Genomic DNA, 14208 nt, shown 5'->3' on the forward strand with positions numbered 1-14208 from the left:
TTAAACTCAATGATTCCTGTTGTTCTCAGCTAAATTCTTTAGAGTGAGTGGTCCAGACCTGGCCAGAGTACTCCAGAAGTGAATGAGCTATTCCAATTGGAAGTCTTTCCAGAGATGTGTTTGCTGGAATGAAGGGAGTTATATCTAAGCCATTTCCCTTATTTTCAAGAGCAGCATATTGCTGACATGTTTGCATTATGCTCTGGATAATTTTCTATAGTACTGCTTATCCAGTTATTCCTCATTTTGTATTTGTGCTTTTGTCATTTCACTTTATTGAATTTCATCTTCATTTCAGATAATTTGTGCAATCTATCAAAATAATTTTGAATTCCAATTCAGGCCTGCAAGGTATCTACATCCTCTCTCATGTACTGACTTTTTACATGAACTCTGTTCTGCCTTCCAAGTCATTAAACAAAAATAAAGGAATTTGGAGAAAGAGCCATAGGCTCAGTTGGCCTCATATTCTAGTTACAAAATCTATTTTGGTTCAGCAATCACCATCACAGGCAAGTAGAAAAGCCTCATTTGGTCTGCAGAATCTTAATCACTTAAGTGTGTAAGGTGTAAAGAAGAGCCCAGCTTGACTCTAAGATCCCACAGTGAACATGTGGGACTAGTAGATGGAGGGGGAAAAAGAACATCATTGTACTTAAAATCTGATTACATTTGCCAAAGAAATCAGAGTCAGGAAAAAATATTGAAACCGTAGGATTCCATTTACATGGAGGCCCTATTCAGAGCTGAGCCATGCTTCAAATTACAACTAATACCAGGGGTGGAGGGGATCAGAGGGAACAATAATAGTTGTGGCAGAAGACATTTTGCTGCTTCAGTAGCTGGCTACAGCAGCATGGCATCTTCACTTCTGGCCCAACTTGCTGGCTGTCTCTGCCCTCTCCTCTACTTTGACCCATTCCTTAAATTTATTTTAAAATATTCTTAAAGTATTAATCTGTATTTTATGTTACGTTTAGGTCATTATTTCAGTGTTTGAGCATGTGAGTGCACTACATGAAAGGGAGGTTGCCATGGTAATTTCTCATTATTGTTGAATAGAAAAATAATTACTCTGGCAAAATCCCCCGTAACCTGTCAGAGCAGAAGTTAAAGATGCCTGGGGGCAGCCTTGCATTCACCATCCTTTTTTTGCCAGAAAAAGGGGGTGATTTTATTAGCCTTCTTTCTTTTTCTTTGTAATAACTGGATCCTTTTGCAGCTTGGCTAGTGGAGACCTCATTTGGTTTTGTTCACCATTTGGCTGTGAGAGTGGTGGGAGCCACCTGTGACAAGGGTGGAGCAGGTAATTAATCAGCAGAGCCTATCCAAGCTTGACAGAGGATTTATATATTCTATAAGGTTTGGGCTGGGTTTTGGATGGTTTTGGGTTTTTTTTGTTTTAGTTTGGGTTGGGTTTGGTTTTTTTATTTTATGTGGGGGATGGGGTGTTACATGTTCTAGTTTTCCTTCTTCCTGACATAAAATATGCAAAGAGGTGAGATAAAGACCTTGGACAGTAGTCAAACTGTGACAGAGGCTGGGTGTTTCATCTATCCAGGAAGGGAATCCACAGTAATTCTGTTTCCACATTTTCCTTGCCTTCAGACTTCTTGGAAGCAAGAGTGAGTGCAAATATGTGTGGTTTGAGGGGAGGCCCTGCACTTCCCTGTTCTCTTTCCCCTGTGCATTTGCATCCTGACTGTGATGTTCCCCTCTTGCCTCCCATATCATTGCATGCTGCACAAGTAGCTCCAGTGATACACAACTCCTGAGTAAGAGGAGCTGCCAAGGCAGTATGTGACCTTGCTTCATACTTTCCCTCCCCTCTTCCTTCTCTTTGACAAATATGTCTGAAAGATCCCAGCTAAGCTTCACTGCAGCCTCTTCCTTGGCAGATGGCAGTCCATGATTCCTTGTTGGACAATGTGCTCTTCTGTGGACTTAAAATATCACCCAGCAGGCTGTCCTGAGTGAAGGGTCAGTACACAGAGGTGTGTGGCTACAAACTGCTTGCTGGGTTTCTGTTGAACACACACACACACACACACACACATATATATATTTTTTTTTCATTCTGTACTTGCTGCTGTGGCTACTTGGCCACAGCATGTTCATGCATGTGTGTACGTGGAAACGCTCCTCAGGCTTCTACTGGCAAAGAGGAAAGAGCAGTTGAGCTCTCTGTGGCAACATATTTCTAAGATGTGAGAACACTTTTGATACCTCTTTGTAGACTGAATTTTGAGCAAGTACCACAGGGCCATGCTGCTCATTGCCTTGCTGCTGCTGCTGGGTGAGGTGAGCCTTGGCAAGGAAGGTGAATCACAGGCTGTGACACAGCTGAGAAATCTCCCCTGGGTCCCTGGCAGGAGCTGGAACTTATCCATACCATTTCTTCATTGGATGCCTGCAAAAATCAAAGTAAAGTTGTGAGGCAGGATAGAGACCCTGCTCAGCAGTTTGGAGTGAAATCCATTTCTACAACATTACTACATTGCGGTAGTAATGTTTTCAGGAGCAGAACTGAAAGCTCCAGATAGATCTTTCTCTGCATGTGCACATATGACGAATAGGATAGATGCAGGCTTTGTCTTAAATCAGCAATTTATCTCAGAGAGGTTTTTTGCTGTGAAGGTAACAAATGTTTTCTGGCATAGTTATACATTGCTCAGCCATTAAGAGGTACTCAGTGCTCACTGCACTGAATGAACCTGGCCTTGCACACTGGGAAGGCAGCTGCTGTGAGTAGGATGGAATGGTTCTGAGGAGTGTGACTGGGGTATCTTCAGAAGTGCTTCAGCTTTGTGCTGCAAGTGATTTAAATCTCAGGACCTCAGAGGAGCAGAAGAGACCACACCAAATGTTTTGATTCCAGTATTTTAAACATAACCATAGCTTTTGAATTAAAAAAACGGTGGAAACTGTTGTTGCCTGACTTCTGTAAAAACCCGTGCAAGCTGGACCACTTGCACAGCTGCTAAACACCAAGGTTTGGGTGCTTGCTGTTGGTCACCCAGGTCTGAAGACACCTGGTTTAATTGTCAGTGCTGACACAGCACCTCTAGTGGTCTGTTGGTATATGCTTTACACTCTACATTACATTAATAATTACTGAAAGAGTAAGTATACACAGGTCATCTTAAAATACTGTTTTCACTTCATGTATCACACTGAAAAGTAAAGATTCCTTGCAACAATTGCATTTCAGTAACTAGCTGGTATTTAATTAACCTGCATTGTATTTATATGAAGTGCATTGGAGTGGAATGGCTATTATGTTTAGTTTCTAAATAACTTTCTTGTCAGCTCATTCTGATAATTGGGTTATGTAGCATTACAGAATTAAGTGCTGAGCTTTTTTTCATCATTAGGACCAGGCATCTGAGATATGCAGCCCAGAAAAAAAAGGGGGGAAAGTCATAACGACTTTATTTGCAACTGATTTCTAAACTCATTTTTAACATTTGAAGAAAACCATCTATTTATGAGAACAGAAGTTTCAACATGTTTGGTGTGCTTGATAAAATGGAAGACAGCTTGTTGTATGATAAACTAAACATTTTAGGTTTTTCATATCTTAGAACTAGAACTTCATCTAGGAAAATTAGTTTAAAATATTATATATATATCCTCACCCCAAAGCCACAGGGGGGAAGCACAGACTGTGTGTGGTGCTGTCGAATTTCTTTCACAAAACAATGAACATATTTTCATTTTGCCTCCTGTTAAGTGAATGATCTGTTGCTTCCTAGGATAGTGACAACCTCTGGTGGGATGCCTTTGCAACTGAATTTTTTGAAGATGATGCAACCTTAACCCTTTCATTTTGTTTGGAAGATGGACCAAAGCGATACAGTAAGAGATATTTTTTTTGTTCTAATTTCTAGCCTGAATTCCTAAACATAGTTTATGTATAAGAGACAGATGCAACCCTGGCAATGACAAAGTCACTTGTTTGCCTTCAGTGACCATCAAGTTCCAATAAGGAATTGCATGGGTTGAGAATCCATGTTTTGGTGGAGTTCCTCTGAAGTTTATTATGTGAAAATAAATTATTTCCTAGTAGAGTAGGACAAATAATACTGATATTTGGATTTTAAAAATTCATTTGCTTTGGCTGTGCTTGCACTTCTTGTTAGCTTGGTTTCCACAAAAAATTGAGTCTTGTGGGCAAAACTGTTCACAGAAAGGGAACTTTTTCCTGCTGGAAGGGCTTCCAGATTTAAACAGGGATCAGAAGAACAAATAAATGCTGAAAGCTCTAGCCTCACTAATGTAGATAATCATTATTCCATCAGCTGTGTGCTGTTTCCGCACATTAAGGACCTGCCACAGATATTGCCTGAACAGCAGTGGAGGTGTAGAATGCTCTCAGTCAAGCACTAAATGAAAGCTTGAACGAACATGAAGGAGTGGATGATCTGATGGCATTAGTATCCATACGCCATATACACCTGGCAGGAAAAATGGGTAAAATTCATTGAAGAAATTGCTTGAAGTGTTTCACTCAGCTTTAGCACTTAAGCAACAGAGAGAGGAGTAAACACTGACAAACTGCATTGCCAATTGTTTCACCTCATTGAGAGTGAGCCCTGCTTCACGGTGACAGCCTGTGCTCCCTGTTTAGTGTGCTGATGCTTGTGACGTTCTCCTGAGGGACTGACGGTCAGTGTTTCGCTCACATACTTCTAATTCCTTTTATCAATTATCTCAGGTATTTATTTGACAAGTGTTACCTTATCCTGGAGAAAAAATAAGTCACTTTGAATGCATGTTCTGGGATTAGTGTTGACAGAATTACAGTTTCTTGCCTTTCAAAGCAAGTGATAACTCTGTAAAGGTCCTCAAATTACAGCCTATAGCAACACTGGTAACAGCTGATCTGTCCTGATTAGGTTGAGTCAGCTTGTCAGGTATCAGATTTGCCAGTGCTGTTACCAGTCTAGAAGGCACAGATACATCAGCTAAAAGCAATTAATGTCCAGTTGGATCAGAGGGAATTGTGTTTCTGGAAAACACTGCTGCATATGAAAGAATTTGTCAAAGAGTAAAATATTCCTGTTGTCACAAATGCTTGATAATGGCTGTGCTGTCTGGGACAGGGACCGTTTGGTGTGGGGCAGTACAGTGACTCTTAGACTTGTTGCTGATGAGCACGATTGAAAGATCACCTTACTGTAGGCATGTCTCTGAACGCGGCCAGTACAGAGGAGTTTTCATCTGGTTTTGATTTCTGACTTCATCACAAACTGTTGTTACTTTTGGTAGTGGTATTCTCAGCATCTGGAATTAAAGCTCAGCATTTAGGGCTCTTTCATTCACATTTGCTTGCCTTCATCAGTGAATGATTATGTAATTCTGAACTACTGTATTAGTGATTCTTTCTGACACAAGCAGTATTCCTGTTCAGTGATACTCTGAAGACCCTGAGCTGTTCCAGTCCAGGACTTCCACTGACATCTGAGCTGGCTTTGAGAACAGCCTTGGAGATGGGGGTGTCAGGATGTCCATGTCTCTGTCTGGGGACAACCTCCAGTGTTGCTTGGGGAGGGTGGAGAGTGGAGGTTGTGTGTTAAGAGTAGTGGAGGTTGTGTGTTTATCTCTGAAAATATGTCCAGGAATTGAGAACAGAGCAGTCTGCTCTCCTTTGGGAGCAAATATTTGTAGAAAATAGCTCCACCAGCTCCTCACTGAGCTCAGAGGCTTGACTGAGGTCTATGTTTTGCCTGCCCGAGCTGCATGTGTGCTCTGCTACAGCTGTGGAGAGTCTTGGCACCCAGTACCTTTATTTCAACTAACAGGTGAAACTGCTGGCTGGTGTGCTGGGGCTCCTCTTAGGTGAGCCAGGGCATGCTGAGTGGTGGTAGCAGCAAGTGTGGAGCTTTGGAATGGCTGAAACAAAAGCCTGGACTTCATCAGTGCTGTCCCCAGCAAGATGCCTGCCTCCTTGCCCTGCTGCATGCTCTTTAGTATGGAGTGGACATTAAGAACATTGGAGCTGGCTGAAGGGGAAAAGCAAGGACAAATTGTTTGTTCTTATTCTTGCAGGCACAAGCAGTAATGGAGGGAACTACAATTAGACCCCAGTAAAGAATAAAAGCAAGCATTGTTTGAGTTTTCTTTAGAGCTGAAAGTGATGAAAGATGCTAACCTCTTGCCTTTGCTCCAGGATTCAGCTGAAAATTGCCTACCTTTGTCTTGCTTCAGCCTCTGAGAGATTTGCTTATATGTCTGCCATCAGTCATGGCTGCCACCTCATTTTCTTTTCTTTGGGCAATGATTTCCCTCTTCTGGCAACTAAAACATTCTCTTCTCGAGCAAACACATTCCAGAAAAAGAATTTCTGTGTGTGCAGGGGAAAGGGCAAATAGTTTCTCATTGTCCATGGCCACAGTTTTCCTCTGGGGTATGACAGTTCCCAGTCATTTTTTGTCCTTATTCTCAGGAGCAAACAAGATCTTGCCTTAAGCTGCTGGAGATGAGGAGTGTGGTGGTTTGCCCAGGTTCCTCCTTCAAAGCCTCTAAAAGCATTGTGGGAGGCATATTTGCTTCTTCTCCTTGATTCTAGTCCCTGAACCCCTCTGGGCCTTTTTTTCTATGCTTGCTTTAAACTTTCCTTTAGATGGGTTTCCTACTGGAGATTTTTCCCAGCTGGATCTCTCCGCCCTCTGCTTTTCCCTGGACAGTCCAATCCCAATGCCACTGTTCAGAGCACAAGAATCAGGCCTGTAAATCATTGCTTGTGTGTTACAAGGTTTTAAAAAAACATGCTGGTTTTACTTGTCTCCCATTTTTTTTTACCTTTTAATGTAAAATTCTGTCCAGGAACCTGTAAGGGTTGTAAACTTTTTTTTTTTTTTGTCTCAGAAAACGAAGCTGCTTATTTAATTTCATGGCCCCAAAGTGAAGCTTTGCGAAAACCTCCAAATAACTTTAGGCTTGGCTCTCACATTGCTGTGTTTTACAGCACCCCTCTCTATACTGAGAAAAGCAACATTCTTCCCTTTGCTACTCTCAGTCTTGGTTCTGCAAGTTTTACTCCAGCTATCTCTAAATGTGCCTGCATGTCTGTGTATGGCACAGCATGTAAAGACTCTTACTTACGCCCTGAGAAGAGGAGAGGGCTGTTAGTTCAGCGATCCACCAGTGCTAATTAATTTGATTGCCAGGTTTGTTAGACTTAGACCAGTTATCTTTGCAGAACATTATTCTGCCTGGGATAGATGTGCACTTGAAAGCCCAGCTCAACTTTTCATTGTGAGATTCTGTGTCAGAGCTGAAATCACAGCTGTGCCCATCTTTGCAGGTTTCTTTGTCTTTCTTCAGTATTTTATTTCTGTAGATGTGAAAACTTTACCTTCTGCAGTTCTTCCTCCCTGGTACAGCATTCCAGAAAGCAGATACTGTCTTCTTTCAACATCCATTGAAAACGTATGTTTTGCTCTTGCTTTCTTAGACCCCTCAGCTGTTCTTTTGGTCTATTTTCTATGACCCCTACTCATGTGATTAAATTCTGTGTTGAAATTGAGTTCTAATGAGGAACACTACAAAGCATAAAGATAACTCTTAATGTAACAAAGGTGTAAATGATTGTGTGTTCCCTGTAGTCTGGCTTTTTGGCTTCAGTGAGATGGAGAGAAAGCTCACACATTCTAATGCCTAAAGACAGGGGAGGATTCCCGAAACCAAAGAGATGCTACCTGTTTTAAACATCATTGAATTACATTAAACATAAACTAAGAAGTAAACCCATGAAATTCATTTTACAGTGAAAGCAAAAAGAAATTTGCTTTAATTTTTTATGCTCTGATTTATTGGGTCAAGAAGTAAATAGGATTTAAACAAAACCAAACAGGAAAATACGCCTAATGGAGTAGATTCTTTTTTTTCTTCCTTGTTGTGGGTAAAACATAGTTGTTTCCTGTTAAGAGCATTCTTTCCCTGTAAAAGAGTAAATACTAGACTCTGATCCATTGTTGCCCAGGTTCTTTGTTTCTTAGAGACAAAATATTTCCTGAGCAGATAAGAGAAACAAGTTTGATTGACAGTTCTTAGCAGAGTCTCATCAGCTGCTGTGCTGACAGCCTGATGATGCACACTGTGCTGATGTGGTAGGGACTGACAGGTGATTGACAGCCCAAGACTGTGGAGACAGGAAAGATGAAGCATGCTCAGTAAGAATAATGTGCAGTGTTTATGCAGCACTGCAGAGAATAGAAGCTAGAAAGTTAACTCTTTGTGAGCAAAGTGACAGTGTGATGCATAATGGATGCAGTTGCCACTGTACAGAAAATTAGAGCTTGCCTACATTTCTGTTCTCTGAATGCTTTCTCTTTGTGGAGGAACTCTGTACTGTGAGGAAGCAAAAGCACAAGCTAGCACATTTATAGCTGTAAAAAAATGTCATGTGTGCTAGTTCTCACAGTGGATTTGGATGATGGGGTCCTCAAAGTGGATTTATTTAAGCCTATAGATGTAGAATGTACTGAGAATTTCAGGCACTTTTTATGGGTTTCCATCACCCAGTTTTATATGGCATTGAGTAACGTTACATGGCAGAGATTTCAGAAGGAACCAGTTGGGCTCTTGTGCTCTGTGTATCCCTAGACAAACACAGTGATTTCACTGTTATTGTTGCTCTGAATCTGTGGGTGATAATTGAATATGCATTTAGTGTTATAATTGCTGCTGCTGTTTGTGTTTGGAATGTACAATATAACTATACCATGCTCTGCATTTTATGCACTTCGTGTTCATTTTCTCTGTTTGCTGCATGAAGCGTGCTTGATTTTTCTTCATTTCTTCGTTGCTTGATGTTTTGATAACTGGAAAGTTAGAGGAAGAGTCTTTCTGGGCAATAGTTTCAGAGTGCAGTGAACTTTGGGCCAAAACATCAGCTTCAAAGTGCGTACTAAGTTTCTCAGTTGCCTGTAGCATGTATTTCATTGGTGTAACTTGGACCTGCCTACAAATTATTTAGCAAATATACAGCGAGTGAGGTGCCACAAACTGATTCTACCCTCGTCCCTGTTTGTAACCTGTGTGATATGGGTGACTTTGCAGCCCTTTGTTGGAGTTAATGGTGGAAAGCCATGTCCAGAGGGCAGGGAACAGGTTGAGAATAAACAGGGCAAGTTCAGCACCTATTCCCCACTTGCTTACCTATTGTCACAAAGATGGGTTTGAGAGGCTAGCATGCCTCATCATCACCCATGGTTTCTGTACAACTCTTGTTTGGCTTCTCTCACATAACTCTTACAGAGAATATCAGATTTTCCAAGAGAAACAGGTTGTAGTATTTCCAGGAACATGCTCACTCTTTATATTATTTTTTCCTTTTTTTTTTTCCTTGTTTTGCCCCAGAGAAATCCCAGTCATTAAACATGATTTGATCATTCAGTTACAACACAGTAAATTGTCCTAGCTTAGTAAGTGAGACAGGTTATTCTGTGGGATTGCCTGGTCTTCATCTTTATAGGCCACTCTTCTAGTTTTACTTTTTTGTTCAAAGTTTCTTAGCAGCATGTTAGACTTTTTTTTTCAGAACATCAATGAGAATTTCATTAAAATCAGGTTTAACATGCCCGCAAGTGCTTGTGGATCACCACTAGCACCTCCCCCCCCCTCTCCCCCTCCCCCCAGGTCATGATTTCTAATTGATAATTACTTCTTAAAACTGATGTTTTAAGGGGCTCTCAATCCATTTTACATATGCTCCATTAAAACTGTATATGAATATAAGCAATGAACTAGTAACTCAAATGCATTACAGGTGTCTAAGTGTATTACTCCTATGTGCTTCTCTTTATCACCCACCCTCGTGTAAGCTCACCAAAGAGAAACAAGAGATTTGTTTGACAAACCCTATTTCACACAAACCCATGCTGACTGGCATTAATGACATACCTTTCATTTCAGTCTTTGTCAGTTAAAGACTGTAGAATTTTTGTCACTATTTTGTCTGGATTGATACCAAGCAAGTGTATGACGTTGTACAGTTGCCTGACTGTGTAGTGTCCCTTCTTAAATATTAGCACAGCACTACAGGGTTTTTTTAAATGCCCTCAGTAGGTTGGGGTTATTTTTAATTGTTATTTTACAGCATCACGTAGAAACGTGCAGAAGAAACTCTGAGAACATAGTCAAATATGCAAAGGTGCATCCTGATATTGTGCTGGGTTTGTTACACAGCTGTGCACATTTGTGGGTACTGTACAAATAAAGCTTTACTAAAACTTCTGCCTTGTATTTTAATCATGCAGTAGTGCTGTTCCACATGCTGCACCTTATTTTCAAGCATAGATGTTTACTAGAGTGCAATATTTTTAAATGGCTTAGGAGAATATAATATGCAACATCACCAAAAAATTATGGAATCTTTATAGGAATACATTTAAACTGGGTCAGCTGCAGCACCATGATTAGTAGATACAGAGGCAAAAGCTGACTCTGGGCAGTGAGATGCTGTTTCCAATTCCATATTGGAAATTTCCTTGAATTAATGTAGTCATGAATTCTTTTTGGTCTGCTGTGTATGAGAAGGCTGAGATATTACACAGTAGCTATCGTTCTTTATCATATTGAATTCTGCACTCCAAATTACATTACCTTTAAAATGTTGCTGACATTCTGCTTTTCCACTGTTCTGATCCACACAGGTTTTATACCACAGTATTTTAAGTTCATTCTGCTGTGTGTAGCAGTGTAAGCAGTACCTTGCATTCCTTTTTCCTTCTCTCCTTATTTTTTCAGAGAAGAGGGTTCTGTGGAGTATTTTGTTTAGAATTTTTCAAGACAAATGCAGCCAATATATAGATACTATTAAAGGTTTACATCAGAGAGGACAGTTTATAGGGACATGTATTGGATTTGGAACAGAATGATTGAGATCTGTGGTACTCCTTTTGTTTGATGAGCTTCAAACTAACCTTCTTGTGAACTACTGGGAATGTCCTGTCTCGTGAAGGACATTGTTTGGTGCCCAGCTCTGCCTGCACAGGAAGAAGTGCTAATCCAGGTCCAGTATTCCAGAGCTACTCTTTCTTGGAGGATCTTGGCTCCAAGTCACTGAAAGTAAGTGTTGGTACCTTGATTGTATGTTGTATGGGAAAGCCAAAAGAACAGTGTAGGTCTGACGCACTAGAGAGGGCCTGCACTGCAGCACATGCAGTTACCTGCAACCTTGTGGATCAATGTGTATGTTTGTGTCATAGCTGTCACCCAGCCTAGACATTTGGATCATCATTCACTGGTTGAGAAAAGTTTATTGCTCAAGGGCGCTATCACATGCAGCTTGGCGCTGGACGAGAGTCTAGGTGATGTCCCTTGCATGGCTAGGTGCCTCCTTCAGCCAAAGGGGCTTGTGCCTTGATTGCACTGTCTTGAAAGTGCTGTTCTTTCATTATCTGAGTTGTCTTTTTCATACCATTCAGGTTGAAACAGCTGCTTCTCATCTGTATGACCCAGGCTAATCCTAGAAGTTTGCCATTTGGGATACAGTGAAGGAATGTGTGCTGAGAAGCACTGGTGGACAGTTACCTGTTCAGCAGCAGCTTTTGAGTCAACATAATCTGTGCAGGTTGCTGGGTGCCTGAAAGTAGATGTTGACCATTTTGTTGTTTCTTTTAACAATCCATTACTGCTTCTATCTCTGTTTGGCTATGAAAAAAAGGCTTTTATATACAATTGTGTCTAGTCCAGAGATATTAGAATACTGTGTAATTCAATTTTAGTTTTGTCTTTAATGTCTGGACTTGAATTAATAGGGACATTACTTTTCATCCTGATATCAATCTGGTTCCTTTCATTCAGATCCAAATTCCTTTGTAGCACATGATTTAATTCACTAAAATGAGGTACAATGAAACCCTGCTGTAGGGAGCATTAAGCTAACATATTTTTGGCGACACGTGATGCAGGCTGCTGCATTACTGTTTGTTTCCCTCCCCTCTTTTAGTTGCTCAAAGCCTTTAAACTTCTTTCACTCTCAAAAATTGATATTGTCTGTATTTGTTGCCCCCCACATCTTTCAGCCTTAAGGAAAACCAGTTCATCCACTATGAAATTATATTAGTGAGATTAAAAAGACACTTTTCTTTTATAAAATCCTTATGATTTGTTTTTCTAAGTAACGCTGAACTCTGACTAGCTTGGTATTCCCTAACTGAAGATCAGCACTATCTTTTTGTGGCAAATGAGCTTTGATTTGACAGCTATCTTCATTTCAAGATTGTATGCACACCAGCTTTTCTGCTGAGGCTTGGCTCTTGGGGACAGTTGCACATGCATGGCTGGCTGTGCATCAAATTCTGTGATCCAAAGGGATGCTCCAGGTCATGGTTATTTAAAAAAAGAAAAGAGAAAAGTCCAGGCGAAGAGATACTGAACCATAACATAGCCTTGTACCAAGAAAATGTCTATCAAGTTGAAAACAAAAGGAGTATTTACCCTTCCTAGATTGTTTCTATGAAGTATTCTGATTTTCTTAATGATGCATGCACAACTAAACTGATTGAAATGGTTAGTAGTGTTAAAATGAAAAGGAAATAAAGGTTGTCTAATACTGAGGGAAGGGCTTAACTTAGCTTAGTAAAATGTCAACAGTCTGTAACATGGATTTGTCTACAACTTGAGAACTGTATTATGGTAGGGAGAAGGTGCTCCAGTAATTAGAAAGGAAAAGGCTGGACAATACATTCCACCTTGGTGATCCAGCATCTCCAAACACCTTCCAAGAGGTAGCGTTTATCCTGTTCACACTCCAAGCCTGTTGATTTAAGGTTATAATCTGCTGTGACAGTGGCTGGAGGCTACATTGATGTTAGAAGTAGTGCAGTGCCGTAGGAGAGGATCTGAAGAGCAAACCAGCTGGTGTTGAGGACATGATGTCCAAACAGAACTAAGTCCAGTCCAGTCTAGTGAACTAAATGCCTGTTAATGGCTGGCATGCGTTAGGTGCGTTCCTGGAGTCCATCTCATTCCTATCTCATGAAAAGAATCCAGTTTGTGGAGACCTCACCACAGTGTAGACCAGACTGGGGTGATTTAGCCTCTGACTTCAGAAAAGCAGTCCTTAGCTGAGCAAAATAGTGAATGTGAATTTAGCTCTGGAGAAGGAACCTCTTTGTGATAATGCCTTCATTAGCCATCCTGCAATGTGCCATGTCTGGCATCCTGGATAAAAAATTGGGTTTAATTTTACTTCTGATGTCATTCATAGCATAGAAGGAATCACCCTCTGCTATTCTCCCTTGCTTCCAATAAAACCATATTAGTCCTGGAGGAGTTTGTTCTATAATCCCAGCACTGATCATGTTCCTGAGATAATGCTCTACTCTGGTCTGATAGCAATTCCACTTCCCTAAGCATTTGCTTGCTGTTTTTCTTCTAGTGAGGTGAAGGAGGTAGAATATCCAGCCTGCTACCTCCCACTCCTTTCACTTCTTTTAGTCTTTGTGAGATCTGCAGCCTTGCCCATCCAGTGCTGCTGCCTTCCCTCGAGGTAAGCCAGTAGCCAGGCTCAGCAACAGCTTTTTTTTTGCTTCTCTGGACCAACTTCTCCCATGTTGGGTCAAGCAATTTTTCCCCAATGACAGTCCTTAAGTGCTGGATGGAAACCCCATCACTGGGGGAATGGAGTCGTGTGTGTTCTTGCCGTACTTCAAAAGCTGGCCACACGTGCCAAAATGTCTTCTTCTGAAGCTTCTTTTCCCCATCAATTCTCCTTAATAATAACAAAGACAAAAGACCTATTTAGAATCCAATGGTGTAATTCTACAATGTAGAGCTCACATGTAATACATGCAACTTTAGCTGCTCCTAGGAATAACTTCTTTGAAAGAATGTAGCTGATATGTCAGTACAAATATTGTGGACTGCCATGATTTCAAATTAGTATTAATACACCTTGATATGTCTGTTGATTGTAGGAAGATGCACACATATAACTAGATTGTAGTAATTTGTATACTATCAAATTCATTTGTGCAAATATATGTGATGGTGTCATTACAGCTTGCATTACTGCAATAGGGATGTGGAGGGAAGCAGGATGAAGATTGTGCTGTCAGCTTCAATTTGAGCATCCTCCAGCATCTTAGCACACTGCAATGCTCTGGTAGCTTTTTCCTGAAGCTGTGAGAGTTAGGATCAATGTCCAAGTCAATGGCAAGTCAATGCTATCCTAAACCCAGGTATGCAGACCTG

At 40.8% G+C, this 14208-nt stretch overlaps 1 protein-coding gene across 8 annotated transcripts in view; it reads left to right on the forward strand.

Annotated features, from left to right (window-relative positions):
* The window catches only part of LDB2 (LIM domain binding 2), a 208474-nt gene that overhangs the window by 66423 nt on the left and 127843 nt on the right, over nucleotides 1-14208 (forward strand). For all 8 annotated transcript variants that reach the window (XM_054391710.1, XM_054391712.1, XM_054391711.1 and 5 more), the window contains one exon: nucleotides 3756-3858. In XM_054391710.1, coding sequence (XP_054247685.1) covers nucleotides 3756-3858 — 103 coding nt within the window. The remainder of the gene's footprint in view (nucleotides 1-3755; nucleotides 3859-14208) is intronic.

Source organism: Indicator indicator, chromosome 23, assembly GCF_027791375.1.
Source record: "Indicator indicator isolate 239-I01 chromosome 23, UM_Iind_1.1, whole genome shotgun sequence".
NCBI classification, from domain to species: Eukaryota; Metazoa; Chordata; class Aves; order Piciformes; family Indicatoridae; genus Indicator; species Indicator indicator.